This window comes from Leptosomus discolor, chromosome 2 (assembly GCF_034619465.1).
Source record: "Leptosomus discolor isolate bLepDis1 chromosome 2, bLepDis1.hap2, whole genome shotgun sequence".
NCBI classification, from domain to species: Eukaryota; Metazoa; Chordata; class Aves; order Leptosomiformes; family Leptosomidae; genus Leptosomus; species Leptosomus discolor.
Window position 1 is genome coordinate 52,291,138 of NC_141392.1, and position 20,569 is coordinate 52,311,706.

At 45.9% G+C, this 20,569-nt stretch overlaps 1 protein-coding gene across 1 annotated transcript; it reads left to right on the top strand.

Moving 5' to 3' along the window:
• Positions 1–12,920: 12,920 nt before the first annotated feature.
• On the top strand, positions 12,921–19,328 carry LOC147415989 (solute carrier family 22 member 2-like). Its single transcript, XM_086460409.1, is given in 8 exon segments — positions 12,921–12,987; positions 12,990–13,030; positions 13,032–13,331; positions 14,845–14,948; positions 18,208–18,291; positions 18,293–18,323; positions 18,325–18,346; positions 19,156–19,328. Coding segments are annotated over 8 exon segments (822 nt in total).
• The last annotated feature ends 1,241 nt before the right edge of the window (positions 19,329–20,569 follow it).

Here is a 20,569-nt window from a genome sequence, read left to right on the forward strand (position 1 = left end):
CTGCGATCCCTGTCAATACATACTGATTTTTCAGAGATTCATTGACTCTGGCCCTGTCCAAACTTCTGTGGAGAGATGCTGCAGAATTTTTCCCATGAGGGGATTAAAGCATGTTCTTAAGAATGATGTTTTAAGAGGCAAATGGTCACAAACTGAAACACAGGAGATTCTCTCTGAACATAATGAAATACTTTTTTACTGTGAGGGTGACTGAGCATGTCACAGGCTGACCAAAGCAGTTGTGGAGTCTCCATCCTTGGAGATATTCAAAAGCTGTCTAGGCGTAGTCCTGGGCAACTTGTTCTGGGTGGTCCTGCTTGAGCAGGGAGGTTGGACCTTCAGAGGTGCCTTCCAACATCAACCAGTGATGGTTCTGTGTTTCCTTTTCCCTGCAAAGCTCCAAGCAACCACAGCCTACCTTACCTGTGCTAAGCCTGTCCCCTCTCTACTGCTGGGAAACAAAGTCAAGCTGAATTTGCTTAACTTCAGCTCATCTTTCTCATGCTTTTATCAGAAATTACTGTGCATGTGTGTGCAAAAAAACTACAGTAGCGCCAAATAACAAAATTATTCCTGTCGGTTTCATGCTGTGGTGGTACCAAGACAGTTTTGTTCACCAGGCCTTGGGTCTAACCCCCAGGCTGCCCATAGAGACAGTTACAGTAACAATACCTGATCTAGACTAACCTGTGCTCACCTCCAGATTGTCCCAGCTAGCTTGCTCTGTTGAGGCATGCAGACAAATGGCCAAACCTGACAAATGGCCAAACCTGACGTGTACCTACATAAACAAAATAACTGCATGAGAAATTATAAGGTCACAACATGAGAAATGGCAGAAAAGAGAAGCATTAAGTGTATGATGAAAGGGAAGAAGTAGCTTAAAGGAATTGCTGACCCGGGCAGAAAATATGGAGGCTATCATGCCACAGATACCAGATACCACTGCAAAACCAGAAAAACTGGGGGCAGGGGGTTAAGAGCAAATGGGGCAGTCTTTTGGGAGGGAATGAGTATAGCAATGGGAAGGAGCTTGGGAGGAGAATGTCATTGTCTGCTACTGGTTTGCTCTGGTGCGGGCTGGCTGGCTGGCTCTGCCCACCCTCACCAGGTCTCCTCTGTTTTGTCTTGTCCCAGGCTTGTATTTGCTGCTGCCTTGGCCTCTCTCCCTGCCTGCAGGTGGGTTTGGCTGAGAGCAAAGACCAGCTTGTGGAGCAAAGATCTGTTTAAAACACCATTAACCCGTGTGAGTTGGACAAACGGAAAGGTGTGCAAAATAGGCACAGAGGGATAGAAGAGGGAACAGGTTAGCTGGTGCAATGACCACGCAGGGCCAGGTCCCTGTGGGAGAGCTGTTCAGCTCCCCTGGTGACCCCCCAACTCTGCTGGCCCCAAGAAGACACGGAAGAGCTGGGAACAGCCAGGGTAGAAAGCAATGGCCACCACAGACAAACGGTCGTGCTTGGCTATGTGTTTGGCACCGCTTCCACCTCCTGCTGTGAGTCCACACGAGTGAGTGAGGACAGAAGGACCACTGTGACGCCTTACCCATAGCTATGGCAGCCATAGAGGGCTCCATCCTCACCAACACAGCTCATGCTGGGATCCAGAGGTCTTTTCCCTGCTGCTGCAGCCTTGAACTCCTCCCATGTTTTGCGGATGTAGATAAGACGTAGAGAAGCTGAGTGAGGTTTGGAGCCACCTCTGAAGGCTCCCAGCAGGAGAAGGGCCTGGGTTAGATCCTCACCAAAGGGCTGGAGAGGAGAACAGCTTCTTGGTTGGCTAAGGAGGCAGGAGAGTTCCTTGTTCCTTGGTTCTCCCTGGGGACAGCTCAGCAGACAGCTCTGACTGTCAGTGTTGTGATGCCAAGCCATGACCCAGGGTAGAAAAAATCTTGTCTTCACCAAAGTCATGAGTGTCCATGAGGTCTCTCCAGCGCTGTCGCTGCAGGCGATATTTCGGAAGAAGCTGGCCTCTCATGAAGGGAAAAATGACATTAGAGATGCGTCAGGGAAGCTAATGTCCCAGATAGCAACCAACATCTTACTATCTGCTGCTGCTGGTGGCTGAGGTCAGGCATGCAGCTGATGCTCTCCTGGTACAAGTGCGTTTCCCTTTACCACTCAGGTTTCTCAGAGGATTAAACTAGCACTCTGTGTGTGTGTATATGTGTGTGTGTGTGTGTGCATACCTCTGGCGGAGGTTTGTTGAGGTTCAGTGGTGGCACCCTGCTGCCTGGTGGTGGAAGCAGGTGCTGGCCAGGCCGGGTCATGGCAGGGTGGTGCAGGCTGCTCCCAAGGGGCAGCTGAGGTGATGGTTTGTGCATGGAGGCCTGATGCAAGACAAGGCCTGAGGCAAAGGTCGCTGGCTAGAAAAATTCGATCATGAGGAGCATTTGCAGGAGAAGCAGAAATGCAAGGCACTGAGCTTGAGCAGGACAACAACACATGGGCAGTGTGACCCCAGGATCAAGGAGCAAAACAAGGACATGTAGGGATGGCTCGAAAACAGGGAGGGGACCAAAAATGGTCATAGGAGTAAGCGGAAGCACAACTGCTCGTCCAGTGTCTGTCACTCTCAGGTACAGATTAGCAATGCTGAAAATCGGTATCGTTGACTGTTAATACAGAACTAATACTGCCACCACCTCCATACGATGTCCATGGGGCCGTGGCATTCCTGCACCCTCACACTCAGCCTGCACCACCGATCACTCCCGGTGCCTGCCTAGAAAACCTTGGCTCGTTTTTTTGGAGCTTCTGAAGCTTTTCAGGTGTTTTTCAGGTTCTCACTTGCTACATGGCAGTTTTATTTAGCAGATCTAGGGGCTATTTTTTTCAGATTATTTTTTGTAGAGTTCACTGTGCCTGGAAACCCCAAGACTACCACAGCCAGGTAGAAGTTTAAACAAAGTTCTTGCATGCTATCATCTGACTTAAAAGCTTTTCTCTTAACAGTTGCCACCTGTAATTATCTAAGAGCACACACAAGTCTTACAGGATGTTCTTGATAAGAACAGAGTTTAGGAGTCCACGGTGTATTTTCTTCCTGCTTGGTAACTGTCAGGTTTGTTTTGCACTGGATATGGCTTTGTTGGCAGCACAGATCAGCCTGGCAGAGCACCTGTGTGTGAACCACCACAGACTACCTCCACAGCCTGGAAAGGAGTCTCTGCTGAGGTCTACACATCCAGCTGGACCTACGCTGCCCAAAATCATTGAAGCACATGCTCTCTCCTGCTAGGTATGGTCCTTGCTAGCTGTATTTCTATCTGATAATCCTCTTGTGCCTGTGGAGTTCAAGAAAACAATGCTTCTCAAGAAGTAAAGCCACACATATCCCAGACACTAGACATCCCTAATGCGCAGGATTGTCCATGCACTACCAGGAGCGACGGCAAGCACGGAGGCGCTGGTTGGTCGGGCTGTAAGGCTTCTAGTACTGGGTAAAAATGATGCAAAACACTGAGCTGGCATAAATATGTCCAGTTGACTATCGTTGGTCTAGAAAGTATTGAAGAGACCTTCTAGCACTATCTGTGCTGGCTGAGGTCCCTCACTGTCTGCTGCCTTGGGTATCACCTGTCATCCTGAGGCTGGCCTTGAAACCAATGTAAAAGCATGAAGTTGGCATAGACCCCATGTCATGTGCACTAATTCAACAGAAATATGTGTTTGTATCCAGGCGATTCAGGTCAGCTTTGTGTGCTGTGTGACCTGGGAACCAGCACTGGTGTTACTGGTATGGGACATTTCTGCTGCAGGTCATGGTACAGACATACCCTGAAATCAGGTGGAAAAGCTGAGATCACTGCATCTTCTGCTGAAACTGAGGGGCAGATGCAGTTAAATATTAACATTGCTGTGATGTGTTTACAGCCTGTCCCAAAAATGTCCGTAATAGCACATACTTCATTGTATGTCACTCACCTGGATGCTCCCCACAGGTATGACTAACCACCCTGCCCATCCACCTCCACTCTTAGGGACTCATGAAGGTATATTTAATGACAAATTAGGCTCACAGTTTCCTGGTACATTCATAATACACTTACTCTTGTATTTGTGGGAGCAGCCCAATAATTCAGAAGTTATCTGGAACCTCTTGTACTGAATGGGCAGCTTGCTCTATAGGAGTGTCAGGACACACATTTTACAAGGACACTCAGTCCAAAATACCTTCCTGGAGAACAACCTGTGTGCTGTCAAACTGCCCGTGCTGCCGGTTCTGCCACCTCAGTCTTGGGAAACCAGAGTGGGACCATCCAGGTTGTGGGGCGGCTGTTTGGTTTTTTTACTGTCACCTGCTGAGTAATGCAAGACCCTCCCTGCACACACACTGCCCCCACGTACACACACAGGGACACGCTGCTGTTCTCGTACTTGAATTTGTGGCTCCTTCTGTGAATGATTCCTGCGCTTTGTCCTTGTTTTTATCTTTATTTGACTTAGAGGTTAAGCTTCCACCGTCACCTAATTAACATGCTTGACTCAATGCCATAGTTTCAGTCCACAAAGAACAGCTCTTCTGCAGGGAGATCCCCTGCCTTCGCTTAGACAATTCCGCCCAGCTTGAGAGTGGAACCACTCCAGCCCAGCAGTGCCCCTGTGCTGCATTTATGGTTCATCCGTACAAAGTGTGAAGTCCAACTATCTCATTCCACCCACTCCCTTTACTTCTCTGACTGGCCTCTTATGGTCTAGTTAGTCCCACTGAAATTTCAGCAGTCCTGGGGATAAAGTGAGGCAGGGCTGTCTGCATTCATGATGGGTCTGTAGTGTTCAGCCCCAGTTCTCTACCAAAGGCCATCTGCTTGTCCATGAATGTTGGGTCTGTATGTTCCCTTTGGACTTACTGATGCCTTCTTGCCGTTCCTCCTTGGCAGCTTTCTTTATCCTTGCGGATTCTGAGAGATTGTGTTTGCATTATCTCATTTGTAGCTGCAACTGGATTTGTGCCATCAGTATGTTTCATTGTCTCCCAGAAGTGTAGACAGATGCTCAAATGTTCAGAAAACCAAATTGCAAGATATCAAAACCCAAAAATTTGCAACACAAGCTTAGATATGGACATAAAACTTAAGAACAGGAGCTCTCAGCTTCTCCAGAAGGGAAGACTTAAGAGCACCTACTATGGCAAGTAGTGTTGGATATCTTCTCCTTTACTGAGACAGCACCTCGCTTCCACCTGGTGTCAGAGGCAGCAGACCTGAACACGGAAGCTCACAGACAAATGTGCCGTTTCTCAGCTACAAAAGGGCTGGGTTTACAAGTGATTTGAACAGAAGCAATAGCTTCATCCCCCGCTGAGCAGAAAGTCCTTTTAGAAGCATAAATATCAGGGCTAATAACAATTGTGTAAACAAACACTGACAAAATGCATCACAGCTGTGTGCATACGTTAACTCCCCAAAGATTAAGCTTGCAGAATGTATTTGAACTCCTTTCTCATCCAGAAAAAACGTACTCAAACTCAGAGGCAAAAAGTCTTTCACTAAGTCTGTTGCACTGATTGTTCCCCAATTACCATTTTTCTAGGCCAGTTTTAACTGCTTCACTGCTCTTTTTAATAAGTGCTGTGGGATTCCAGGCCTTCTGTAGTGTGAAAAGCAATTTATAACCATGCCAGTAGAGATGGGTGTGTTTCCTGATTTCATAGAAGTGCTAAAATGATGCTTTAGCTGAAGACCATATAGAAGATCCAAGAATAATCTGCATAATGACGCTGAAGCTGAAGTCTTCTGGCATGGTGTTGATGGGGGATTGTGTCTCTCGTTAGACTGGATTCACACCAATGATCCTGACAGCTGCATGGTGATACACAAGGAGCAGGGCCATCAGAAATTCAGAAAATCAGGTCTCAATGTTATACCACTTTTTATTCTATTAGGGCTGGCTTGAGACAACCCAGTGCTACAGGTAACGATATTTTGCTGCCTCAAGGATCAAATGGGATTTCAGCAGAGGTCAGGCCAAGGACAGGGCTGCAGGAGGAATCAGGGGGATCTGACGCAGGTTGAGGCAGGGCAGAGGTGAGTTTGGGTCCTCAAAGAGGACCAATTGCTCTGGAAGGACAAGAGCAGTCTCTCCTCACACCCTCCTGTTCCTCTCCATCTTTTTGAGGGTCAGGACACTTTGCTTCAGTGCAGTCTTGTCTGACAAGACAGAGGGTCACCCTCTGCTCCATGCAGTCACCCATCCCTCAGAGAAGCACCCCCTTCTCCCCCTCCCAGTGGGACTTCACTCAGTAGGTGCTGTCCTAACTGTGTAGAGGTGGAGAAAGGCACAGGCCAGGGCAGAGCTCCAGAAAGCAGGATTCTGGGAGCCCCTGATGCTGGAAATAGTGGTAGGATGTGCTGCTCCCTTCTCACCTTCGCTGTCCTCTCAGGCTGCCCAGAGCAGCAGTGCTGGGAGCAGAGCCTGTAGAGGTGGGAAGGGGGCATCCCCTGCTCTCATCCCTGCAGACAGGGCAGTCTTACCCCCTGCCACCACTTTTGCCCCTGCTCTGAGTTGGGGTGAGGTGCCAAGGGTGGCTCCATGCCTCACATCATGCTGTGCAGCTGTGATACTCTGTCTGAGCACAGCAGTAAGTATGCAATCTAGGAATTAATTAAGCAGTCATACTTGCAAAACCTTACTGCAAAATTAAATGCTTGCAATTAACTATGTATTAAAGTCTTACTGAACAGGGCCAGTTCTCAGCCTTTGTCGAAACATTAGTGTCTTTTGGCTGTCTTGACAGCAAACCTGCTTGCTAATTGCCAATTAGCTTTCTCCTATGGGTTTTTTTTCTTCCCTTTCAAATTCACAGGCTTTCTTTGAGCTGTGCTTCACCTGAAACCTATTTAACTTGCCTCTTCCTTCTTACCCAAGACACAGAACAGCTCCCATTCCTGCAGGGCTGCTGGTTCAAAGGGAGCATCTGTATGCAGGAGAGGAGTCAAACCACCCCAGGAGTGACTATGGCCAGGCTGAGAATGGTGAAATTGATACTGCCTCAGCCCTTTCCAGGTAACTATGGGCAGTATGTCGTGACAGCAAAATCTACCTTTGCCACCAGCAGAAAAGTATGTTACGCTGCAGCCTCAGTCCCCAGGTTCACTCCATCCTCACTTGTTTATCAAGTCCCTTGTTTAGGATCTAGCCTTGTACTACCTATACTGTTTGCATTGCTTGTCTCATGTCGAGTCCTGCTACCCTTAGAGCATGTATCAGCAGTTCAACTATGCAAAAGAAATAACAAACCTAAGACTGAGACTGCAAGTCCTTCGGGGATAGCGCTTGTCCTTTCCAGCCGTACATTGCTGCTCACCAGGAAGCTGAAGCCCTGGGACCCAGTTGTGTTGATGGCTATGATGGTTGAGACATCAGGATAACTGTAGACAGCCTGTGCTGTACCTGCTGCACAGCTGGCAAGGCTGGCCTGGCCTGGTCCAGCCTTGACTCTGCTGCTGGATGTAGTCACCTACTCCAGGCAGCTCTGGGAGGAGTTTTGTGAACCGGATGGGTGGGTGGGCTCAGGAAAAGTCTCTGATCAGCATTTAAAAAAACCTGTGTGTATTTCCTGAATTGCCTAGCACACCTTCCAGGCTCTGTGCTGGTAGTTACAAGGGCTGCCTGGACTCCTTTGCTCCCCTTGGTAACCTGTTATCGCTACCCCTTTGATAAGAGCGGCTGTGTAAACCTGAAGCACATTGCCAGGTGACCTTGCTGTCTCCTTGGGAAGTCAAAGAAAAGCAGCAGGACCCTGGGGACCACAGCACAGGTTCACAAGCCAAACTGCCTCAGGGCCAATTCCCTTACCCTAGGCAGACCATCCCCAGTCTCAGTCCAAGCAGCTCCTCATACAGTGCTCTGGCAGATCATAGACTCAAATGCCAGTGGTGCAGCAGCTCAGCAGAGCTCCCGCCCTTGACAAAAGTCATGCCATCTCACAACTGCAGAAATGAAATGTTCAAAGAACGAAGTCCAGCAACACGTCATGCTCTATGCCACAGCAAAAGCCAAGGAGTGAGGACTATGCACTGAGCTGTCTTTGTCATTAAGGGAGATATTCCTAGGTTGCACAATGCTAAGCAGTAATTAGTGTTCAATAAGGAAATGAGTTCAAGCTGTGACTTTTGGCTCTAGATGCAAATAATCAGAAACTAGAGGGTTTTGCCAAACATAGTGTGATTATCATCTAAGAAAAATGCGTTAGTAGTATCTGAGCCAACCGTAAAGTACACTTTGTTTCTCTCAGTTATAAAATACCTTCTCATTGTGCAAATAAATATGAAGCGCAAACACATGTTGTTTGAAATTACTTGAGCAGCCTAAAAACAAGGTGTGTAGGCTCCCTCTATAGTCAGCTCTTAGATATCTAGCCCTCAATGCTGATCTGAAGAGCTGAGATCCCCTGATGCAAAGCACTGGTGTATACACAGACTCTTTGGCAGTCCAAATTTGCTTAAACATTTTTTGGCAGGCACCTTTCTGCCAGCAGGATCCACATGAGATTGGGTGTTGTCTGGCCACCTGCAGTCAGACCCACCGTGAGCTCAGCACTTTATGCCCTGGTTAATTTGTCAGAAACTTCCCCATGTGTCAACACCTTGTCCAGATTAGCTGTGTACTGCAGGGTTCTCCAACTGCTACAAACAGCTCTGGGTGCACAGATCTGCTCTTAACCACCGCTGTAGGCTCCTGCTATACATGTGGATATACATCTGGAGGTACCTTCTCTATTGACTGGACAGGCCTCGACAACAAGTGTAGACAACTAGCTCAGTCTAGATGCTCGGCTTTTACATGGATAACATTAGCCCAGGTAAAGCCCTACCAAAATCTACAAGACAGCTGGTCTGCTCGTCACCACAAGGAGGACATCCTGCTTCTTCCCTCTGCTTTCCAGCTTCCCTCTCCCAGCTGCTCCCAGCCATGTGGTTCTGTCCTTTCCCTTGTGCTGATTCTTCCTCATCACTTCACTGACCCCCTACAACTGACTAGTGCAGGATGAATCTACCCAGGTATCTGCTAGGGTCAGCCTCTGACTACTTAACAAGTTGACTCAATTTATGGAGTACAGGACTAACAAGTGCCAGAACAGGCTGTAGGAAAGGAGATGTGGAGTGGGACCTTCACACCAAGAAACCAGACTGGCTTAGCCCGCCTCATGTACCTGCACCCCAATACACAGGCAGTGCAGCCCAGCAGGAACACAACATGACTCGCTGTTCATTTGGACGTTTCCAGTGGTTATCCATCACATTCCACCGAACCTAGTATGTCCTGCTCAGGTCCATGGTAGCACATGATTATGGCAGAGAGCATTGTGCTCAAAGCTCCTTGTTAAACATCTATGCTCTCGTTACACTCACAGGAAACAGAATTGTAGTAAGGTTCATATACAAGGTAAGCACCTAACCAAACCCATTACTAAATGGCATGGATGAAAGGATGACTTACTAGAAGGAAATCAATGCAGAAATGTTTACTCATGCAAGAAGGCTTATAGGAGAACACCTTGGGAGGCACCTGAATGGAAACCTCTATCTGAGGCATCTCTAGTAAATCATTTTACCCTAAACTATGAAAGACCTGAAAACCAGTAACTCTGAAGAGCTAACCTGTTAAATGTCTCTGTCTCCGTTTCTCAGTCTTCATGAGTAATTTCATAAGAAGATGCTTTCAGATCTTTGAATCAGGGCTATTGTTTGACAGCTGTTATATATACTACCATTATCAATATGCACTGTTTTTATGGACGGATTAGATTTGTCTTGTATCTGTAATTTTTTTACAGCCGTGTTTTAGGCTTCATTTTGTTCACGGTTCACCCAACCCTGTGAGCATATATCTAAAGCTCAGGAAGGGCAGAGTACAGGAATGCTTACCCCAGGTTTTGGAAGGCTGACATGTTTTAAAGCAGGCATGGTAATGCTTCACTACTGTAAACTGAAGGGATTGCTGATTATATGCAGTAAACCTGTCACAGCTGACACTCTTTCACAAACCTGCCACTGCAGAGCAATATGGGTCTTCTGTCACAGGCACAGATGCCCTCTGCTAACAGAGGTGGTTTGGCTTTGTTTACTTTGCTCCTCTGGCTGCCTTAAGCGTTACATGCTGATTGATGCCATGCTGCCTCTGTGCTAATAAATAAAGTGGGCAGGCCTCTTTTTATTGCTGGAGGCATGGGGCATGGCATGGCCTACTTCTGTATACATCTTCCCCAGTCAGGGTGATCTTTTCCCTCCTGCCTGCCAGAAACATCCTGTCTGGCATCACCACTCAAACCTACCTGGATGTTTTAAGGACTGTGCTAGCAAGACTCAGGCAAAACAGTACTAGGGAGGGTGGTAAAGATTAAGCAGTGTGGATATGGGACAGTGCTTGATCCCATACACAATCCTGTTTAGTTTCTCAGTACAGATGTCACCCTGGCAAGCTGTCACACTGCCTCCGTTCACATGTGCTCAGATCCACCACCAGAACTGCATGTATAATCACTCCCTGCTCTGTCCCCAGTGAAATGGAAAAAAACCCTGCTGCAAAACATCTTAAAGAGATCACATGAAGGCACTCAGGTGTGTCCAGGTGACAAGAGTCACATGCCCTTCTGTTGGTGGGTTGGACTGCTCAGTTCCCCTAAGACTGGTGTCACCATACACAGGAGGGAGTCTTGTCAGGACATTCGAGGCCAGCTCAAATATCAATTAAAACAAGCCCTCTGGACATCACACGATACCTGAAGCTACTCAGTGGTCACTCCCACTATAGGACAACACTTTGCTTACTGGCAGTACAAGAGAATACTCAAGTGACACTGGAGGTTTTCCAAGAGAAAGAACATCATTCTGCCTCAAAAGCAGAGATACAACCTTCTGCCAGCATAACTGGCATATGAACACAACATTTGCATCAGTCTTCTCACTCTCCCCAGCATGAAACTATGCTAGGCAGAATCAGGAAAGGGAGTAAAGCAGAATTCCAGGATGCTTTATGCACTTCTTGTGCATTTAATTGTGTTTTGGGTGACCCAGGTTTTAGCTGTTAACAAATGCATCAAATACGTGCACTGCTGACTAGTCGGTCTGCAGGTGGGTGCAAGGTTTAAAAGTTGCTAGTGCAGTCATCTTCTTGAGCATTAACAGGGGGATAGCTTCTGATGTAAACCAGACCTGAACAGAGATAGGTAAACAGTTTAGTTGTAAATGGTCAAAGGTCTGGTCTTTTCTTAGCTGCAAAAGATGTTTATAGCTAAGTACCAGCCTCATTTGTGATTCATGATGGTTCTTAGGTATGCTGGTCACTGTAACTCAACAGGACTTGTTATTAACAGCGCTTTAAAATATCACATTACTTCTCACCTCTGTTTTCCTCCAAGGTTCATTGTTTAGTTTTGTGCTTCATAAACCCCAGAGGTCACAGAGTGTTCCTCAGGTGGAAAATTAATTCAATGACAGCAGCCTGCTTCAGAAGCACTAAACAAGCTACAAAGTCATAGAATCATAGCATGGTTTGGGTTGGAAGGGGCCTTCAAGATCGTCTAGTTCCAACCCCCCTGCCATGGGCAGGGACTCCTTCCACGAGATTAGGTTGCTCAAAGCCCCATCCAACCTGGCCTTGAACGTTGCCAGGGAGGGGGCATCCACAACCTCTCTGGACAACTTATTCCAGTGTCTCACAACCCTCACAGTAAAGAACTTCTTCCTTACATCTAACGTAAATCTACCCTCTTTCAGTTTAGAGCCATTCTCCCATGTCCCAGCACTACGCACTCTTGCAAAAAGTCCCTCTCCAGCTTTGTTGTAGGCCCTCTTTAGGTACTGAAGGCTGCTATACAGTCTGCCTTAGAAAGAGGGGTAACAAAACCTGTCTGCAGAAAATTTGCAGACAGATATCTTTGCCCATAAATGTTTTTTTTTTTTTGTCCAGATCCACGTTTTTGATGTTCAGCTGCACTGGACCGCTTCCAGTCCTCCATCATTGCTTACATTATTTGACACAAGCTAATTGCTTACAGGACGGACAAACGGGCAACAACATGAAAGGATCTCATGCAACCATGGCTATGGGAACATGACATAGATCATCCCCCTCAGTAAAAGAGGCTGAGGATGTCTGCATTGCTTAAGCACTGTTTACACACTATAATTGTCTAATAAATTCACATGAAACAACAGTAAAGTGTTTGTGAATCAGGGCTGTGGTTTACGGCAACCTCTGCCCACTGTCTCCTCAGGGTGCAGGACAAGAGGCAGAGAGCAGGATGGGCACATGAGGCCTGGTGACAGGTCTCAGGGTCATTCTCAGCTTCCCATGTGCGGGGCAGCTGCATGTGAAGCACTGCAAGTTCACTCCGGGCACCTCTCACTCAGAAGTACTGGAGTGGCTGGTCTGCCCCCTGTTTGGGGCAAAACACTATTCTTTAGCTATTAGGTGCCTAAAATAAATCTGCCCTGTTGTGTCTTCTCTGTGTTGTCTTCTTTTACACTCCCAAGGCTGCATGCAAGCGGTAATCTATACCCAGTGCAGTTTTCAGTACAACATTCTTCAGTTGTGTATACATGAGGGAGAGTTCACATTGTTTCTGTAATATTTATGGCCTTTGAAAATACTGGACAAAGGAACCATCACCTACCCCATACCATGCACTAACAGACTCTCAGTGGCAGACTGAAATGGGCATAATCTAAGACATCAGCTCTTGTATTTCAAGCATGTCATATACAAAATAACAGGGGCCGAAACAGGAGAGCCAAAATGTATTTAGAAATGGTATTTGAGAGATAAAGCTTGAGATGCATGGCTTGACAATTGACAAAGTTAATTGTTTGTGAGTTTTAAGTAAACACTTCAGCCTTTATTTAAGCATGCAGTGAAGGGCAAAGTCCTGCAAAGCAACAGAGATATTTTAATGAGTGGCAAAATATAAAGATGCCAACCCCGGACGACATTTTACGACACATCGGAGAATTTGCCTTCTTTCAGAAACAAGCCCTCTTTTCTTATGCCTGCTCTCTGCTACCTTCGCTCCCATTTATGTGGGGAGTTTTTTTCCTGGGATTCACCCCTAAGCACCACTGCGGCAACCCCAGCACGGCTGAGCTGAGCCAGCGGTGTAGCTGGAGCCTGGAGGAGCAGCAGAATCACACCGTTCACAAGTGGGGAGGCCATGGGGCCAGTTCTGGCAGCCGCTGCAGGAGGTACAGGGTGGGCTGGAACACAATGGGCATCAGCTGCATCGACTCCCTCAGCAGGCTCGTGGGCAACCAGACCACCGTCCCCCTCAGTCCCTGTCGGGATGGCTGGGTCTACAACTACCTGGGGACCTCTCTCATGACTGAGGTAAGACACAGATCGTTCAGCAAAATAACTCTTGCCTGCACACCTTAAAGACAGAAGATGCTGGATCGGTAAAGTTTGTTTATGGTGCACAGCTAGAGCCTGACTGCTAATAAATAGCAACTATCAGGACTTGCTAGGGACTTAGAGCAGAGAATCATATGGATAAATAACGGGAAATGCTTGCTTTCCTGTGAGGGTAATACTGCAAGCTTGTAATCTATCAGGCAACGGTTATTCTCATAATTTAGTGTTTCAGTCATCAAACTGAGGGTAGCATCCCATAGCCCAAACTGAGGAACTGCACATTCATGTGATAATTCGAACAGATAGTCATGTGCATTGAACAAGAAGCAGAGGATGAGGCTACATTTCTCACATAATGAGTTAGAAACAGCAGGATTCTTTTCTTCCAATTTACACTACCTAAAGAAGATAGTTTACAAGGTGAAAAATGGTGCAAACTAGTACTACCAGCCTAAAAGCCCCACAGAGACCTGAAACATAGGAAGGATCTCAAAAGAGATCTCTTCTACTTCTCCTCCAGTCCCAAATCTGTATTAACTATACCTAAACCATGCCTAGCAGATGTTTCTGTAACCTGTTCCTAAAAAAACGGCAATGTTGCATACTTCACAGCTTCCTCAGAAAGGGTATTCATATTCCCTTGCTTCACTATCATCACCATTACAAAGAAACTCCCCCTCACTTTCCCTTGGGACAGATGGGTTGGGGCAGAGAGTAGCGCTCCGAGCCGTCCTCCACACCAGTCGAGCCAGGGAAACAGCTGAGCTGTTTGGTACAGTCCCAGCAAACTTGTCCGGGTTAGAAAGATTAAATAATCCATCATTGAAATTCATGCTTCTTTCTGGGCTGAAGTGTAGTTACACCTGAATTAATATTTCCAGCTGTAGAGAAGTTAACACCAGTTTGTCCTCTTCCCCTTGCCGGGTGTGAGTTGGTAACCTGTTAATTGTAAATCAAAAGCAAGTTACAGAGTACCGGTTCACAGAGAAAGGTCAACCAAATCCTGGGCGTTTTGCCAGTGCTAATGAGGAGCAGGACAGTCATCTCTTGGCTCCCCTCCGGCAGGACTCATGGCATCTCTGCCACCTCTCATGCCCAGCACTACTTTCACGCAGTGAGATAACACATGATTAGAGACAGGCCTTGGCACCTGGGAAGGAAACGATGCTCCAAGTGTCCCTCAAATTTCAAGCAGATGGGTGGGGAGGAGAGGGTGAGATTTTTCTGAACCTTTTAATTTGTTCTTTCAAAGTTTCTCTCTCTTTCTCACTCTTCTTATGTGTCATTGTGCAATCATTTTCCAGGGTGTAACTTTTCCACAAGGTTTGGGAAAATCCAGACAAGATGTATTGCAGATGTCAGTTAAAGAGATGAGGGTTTGTTTTCTGGAGCCTGTGTTCTAGCTGTGTGCCATCGGTTTCCTTCCTCCTCGAGCAGCCATGATTTATGTTGAATGTTCCCGTGCTTCTAACTGTGGTTGCTCTTGCAGTTTAACCTGGTGTGTGAGGACTCCTGGAAGCTGGTCCTCTTCCACTCTTCTGTGAATGCTGAGTTTTTTAACGGCTCCATGAGAACTGGCTACTTAGCAGACAGGTATGTAGTATGTAGACAGGTGTGAGATGAACTGTTTCCTCTGGTATCTGCTTTCTACATGTCACTGAACAACATTCACAATTCAAAGAGGAAATTAATGCAATTAAAACTTGATTTGAAAGGCCCATGCGTCACTTACAAAGGAGTGGATGGTGATTCCTAGGCCCATGCTTTCAAAGGCTGTTGTGACCAAGGAATCCACAGAAATGCCATGGTGTTGCTTCACTTTTACAGCCTCTCAAAGGCTCCGTGGTGAATTTGCGTATTGACAAGTGAAGAGAATTTGTTTTCTTTCACAGTGGCAAACTGCAATGTGAGCTCAGAGTTTGAGAGGAAATGTTAAATCATGCACAAAGAACTATTTGCCCATCTTTGTGATAAATTTGTTTCACATTAATTTTAACAGCATTCAGATGGCAATAAATCAGTTTCAAAACAGGAGATTTTCTCTCAGATACAGAAATAGAAGAAGTTGCTCCTTCCTAAATTTTCTTTGGTCCTCCTTCTTTTTCTCAGTTGACTGTGTATGTAGCCATATCTAGACCTTATTATTCCCTCATCTCCTTTTTTCCACCACAAATGTCATTGAGCCATATATCTACCCAATGAGGGTTTTTTTAGGTTAGGCTCTGAATAAATCTAATGCTTTGTAGCTGACCTTCCTGTGCACATTTACCAAATTTTTCAGTAAAATGGCAAGACAAGATGAGACTGGAATTTGAAGAGGTGAAGGTAACATGGGGTAAACAATCCTTGTGTAGAGTCAGTCTTTCTGGGAGAATTTTTTTTTTCTTTGTATTCTCAGGACATAGGAGAGCACAATGAGCAATAGCCTTTTCCTCCCATGCTGGTCAGGCCCCAAAATCATCTCTGTTGGACAAATATTGCTGCTGTGCCCTTCTTTTCACTGTCCCCCTCCTCCAAGGTGGAAGGTCTACTGGAAGGGGCACAGCTGTCCCCACAGTACTTCTGCAGTGTCACTAAATAAGGATGGGACTGTATTTGTCTTGCTGGTCTCTGCTCCCATATTTCATGGCGGGCAAACACATCTTCAGTCAGCTTGTGCACACCACCTTTGTGGGGAAAGCAGCTGCCATAGTGCTATGGACAAACCTGTTTGTGAAGAAGCTCACTTATGCACAGATTGCACAGACTACTCTCCAGTCCTCAGAAAACCATTATCTTACCACCAGTGAACCAGACCATGTTTTTTTTAAGCTTTCTACTTCAACAGATTTTTCATCAGAAGATAGTGATTTATCCAAGTAACTCTTTCTGGCCACATCTTCTGTGTGGCTACACCTTTGGCAAAAATTTCTCTCGGGTGAAAGACACCAAATGGCTAAAGCAGTACCACAGAGATCCTATATCCAGGCTTCAGTCCTGGGCTGGAGTCCCCTGTCTGATTTGAAGGACAGAGGTTGAACACTCGCGCTGATTTTTGGGTTTCTTCACACACATTTTAAAAAGATCTTGTTTTTTTTTTTTTTGAAACAGAAACATAGGTCAGCCCTCCCTTCTCTCTTTCCCTTAGATCCAAATTCTTGTTTGGCTGATCTTCTAGTGAATTTGAAAGTATTGCATCTTTTTTCCCAGAACTGACACTTGGATAACGATGCACAGCTTATGGGAGCGAAGGAGGGGATGTGTGGCAGCCACTCACCCAGGACATGAAACAAGAGTGAACAGATCCTCTGACCATCAGAGGCACTACTGTTCAGACCACCTTTTCAGCACAGAAGTGCATTAAACAATCAAGTTCACTACCAAAAGTATTTCTTGGCAGTGTATGACTGTGTGAGCCAGTAGAAACCAGAGCTCCCAAACCCACAGACATTTATATCTGAAATTCTCTCTGTGTCAAAATACTAAAGGATCTTTTTACCAAGGTTTATTGTCAAGCAAAAGTATGAAACGACACAAGGGAGTAGGATATCATTACTGCTAAGATAAAGCACATGCATGTCATTGTATCAAGGGATTTTCTACTGCTCTGCCCCAGTTCACCGTGGTTCCTGTGCTGCAAGCACCCAAAAGCAGTACAAAATCCCGTACCCAGAGAGTGTTGTGCTTACAGCAAAAACAAACACAGAAGCCTCCAATTTAGTAGAGAGAACGGGGAAAAGGCCCATGAATTCTATGTTTCCTGGATTTGAGCTACCCATCCTCTTCTCATCAGACAGCCTGAGTGCAGCTGGAGTGCTAGTTTTCCTATGTATGAGATTGCAGCAATCTGTTGTACTCAGGAAAACTCCTGCAAACATTTCAAGGTCTTCAGGGGAGGTTTCATAAGCTCTTCCCAAATATGCTTGTCTCTGAGGGATTAGACTTACTCATTTACTTGATCAGTCTCTAGGCACACATCCAGGCGTTGACTTTGATGTTCAAGAGTCGTAGGTGTCTTGGAAATGCCACCCACGAGTCCCTAGAGAGCTCCTGAGGTCAGTGCTAACATGCAGCATTGCATCTCTGCCATTCAGAGCCAGAACACTTGGAAAGAACTTTTGCAGGAGAGGGCTCCTCTCATGGTCTGATGAGGCTCTCTTGGGCTGGACTTTAAGGCAAGTCAAAAATGTCTGTATGTCAGGCTCACGACAGGAGGAAAAGTTTGAGCAATGGGATCTGCTGATGTTATTGTGGAGATCAGAGACATTTATTTTGGCTGGCATTTATTATCATGTTATTTTTGCTAGTGTACATTGACTAATTTAATGGTTTTTATAAATCATACTTCTAACTGAATATATATCTCTGGTCAGCTATAAAACAAATGCCTTTCCAGTGTTCCAATAAGCTTGTTTCTTTTGGAAACAATTTATTTCTATCAGTGAGTCGTGGTGATACAGGGAATGACAAATAACAGAGGTGTAGAAAACCCTTTTCAAGAAGAGCTTAAAGGTCAGTCAAGGTTGATGAGAAAAATAGGTAGAGATTACAGTTATCAAATGACATCTCCATTAAAAAGCTATTGCAGATTTGAAAGATGGACTGAAGAGTCACATCAGAGCATTTCTTGAACTCATTAGCTAAGTCACTAACGAGAAGTAAGCAATGACCTGAAAACACAGGGCAGGGGAGTCCCCTGAGTTTCCATTGAGATGAAAAATGTTGCAAAGGGAAGAGCAGATACAGACTCCTACTCAAAATGAACAAAGACAGGGATAGGGACCATCTCCAACCTCTTCAAACTCTTTGGTTTGCCACCCTACCTTGCTAGCAGTTGAGCCTCTTTCTTCTCTTTTTTTCTTTCCCTCTGCAGGTTTGGCCACAAACTCTGACTCCTGGCCACAGTCCTCATCAATGTGGCCTCAGGGGTTCTCATGGCCTTTGCATCGAGCTACACACCTGATACAAGGACTGTTCAGCAAAGGGGGCCTGGCTGACAGGCTACATCCTCAGTTACGGCAGCTTGCTATGGCATTTTCTGGGCAGGACCCCTCTGATTAGCAGCAGGGCTGACCCCTGCTTGTGCCATCCAATTTTTAAGGAACTGCGTGTAACAAGAGCAGATGGTGACACTGTGCTGTTTACCACCAAACTGCACCTCTTTGCTTAAGTGCAGGTGTTTATGATGCAACCGTGAACCAGCTCGTATACATAAATGGAATAATTGTGAGGCAGCTCTGAAAACTAGGGAGTGTTTGTACCTGGAGAGGCACGTGCCAAAATGGAGGACAAGGTCTAGAGACAAAAACTAATTGAAAGCACTGCGAAGATGCATGGCACTTTTCCAGGAAAGGCAGCGAGGGGTGCTGTGAGAGATAACACTTGTTTCACAGCCTTGGTGCAAAAACAATTTTTGCTGTGTTGTTTCACGTGCTTGGCCAGTAGGGAGGCTCTGTTCCCAAGCTGTACGGGAGGAGGGAGATGGAGGCAAGCAAGTGCCAGCTGTCTATTTTATTTTCCTATTTAGCTCTTAACTAAGGAGTAGGAAGAAGAAAGAAACATTTGCCCAATGTTAATGGGTGAGAGCCTGACACCCTTGGAGGCAGGGATAAAGTCCGCAGCTGACCAGCAGAGGAGGAAGGATCAGGACTTGATTTACACCAAGGACCCACAGCCACTCTGCTCTCCCATCCAAACCCACACCCACACAGCACGCCACAAGGGCATGGCTACACGCAGGGGCTCCATGCGGTTTTAGCTGGCAGGAGTTATGTTCCCAGGCTCTCCAATTTATTTTTGCTTATATGACTTGTCTTTGCAGTTGCAGAATTTGTTAACTCAAACTACTGGAGGGCAGTGGGCGTTACTTATCAGCTTGCTTTCACCCTGGGACTCCTCATCCTCTCAATCCTGGCTGATGTGTTTCCACACTGGAGGTAGCTCCATCTCACAGTCACACTGTCCAACTTCTTCTTCCTGCTCTACCATATGTAAGTGCTCGCTTTTACAGCTCCTAGCAACACCAAGCCAAAAACAGGTGACTGTAACTGGGAGCTGAGGTTTCTCTGAACAGGATCAGCCATAGTGCTGCATGCCGGATTTCTGAGATGACATTGTATCAGATTGGGCATTTTCTGTTGTTCTGTTCCACCTCCCCAAGGGTTTAGTCTGAATCACCTGAGACCAAGGGACTACCTGCAGCATGTCATTAATGCTTCTGTGTTTGGAGCCCTTGCCACCCATCACAAACCATTACGTTATTATTTCTTGGACAGTACTTGAACTACTCTGACAAGTGAGTTTTTCTAATCATTGATTAAAATTGTGGGTTTTTTTTTAATGCAAGCAACAGACTTTTATTGACTGTTTGCAAAAAAAAAACTGAGTGAAAATGCTCCTTAGAAAAATCCATAGTCAGACCAGGGAACAGATTTGGGAAGGTTTTTGGGGTTTTGATTTTGCTTATTTTTGACATGGAGAAGCTGAATGATCAGGTTTATAGCTGTTCTGTTTTATATCCACAGCCTATTAGCCATTTCTAAAACATGTCAACAGAATTTATCTCAGACTAATGTTTCCAGATCACAATAGACTGGTTTTAGCCTTAGGAAATAAATAAAAAAATAAAAAAAATAAAGGCTATGTTGTCATTCAAGCAAAGCACAAATCAGAGTGCAATCACTGACAGACACAGCTACCACTGCGTTCAATACCACCCTTGGATATTCAATACATCATAGGATCCTAACCTGAGAAACTCAGTTCCATTTTAATTTGCTGTGTGCCAGTAATGTGCATTTTCCTTCCCCGTAGCTGTCATGCTTATATGTCTTGCAGGTGTCTGCCCAAGTCCCTCAGGTGTCTCATAGCTCAAAAGCAAAATGACAAAGCCATGGAAGATCTTAAGCACACTGCCAAGTGAAATAAGAAGAAGTGTTTGCTGCATATATGCAAACCTCAAGGCAAATAATGTTTTGAGTTTAGGATTGGTTTGGGTTTAGAGCAGGGAACAACTTGGTGACCAAAAGCACTGCAGTTCCCTAAAGGAAAGGTGGGGTTTCTTCTCTTTGATTACCTAGGACCCTTGCAGACTGTATGTGGGAAGAGGCTTGCAAAAACAGCCAGCAGACAAGACAAATTCTTCCTTTAGGTAGTATCAATCGACAGTGAACTCACCAAATCTCATGAGTGGAAATTCCAGAACATCTTTATTCATTACTGTTTTTAAATGCTGC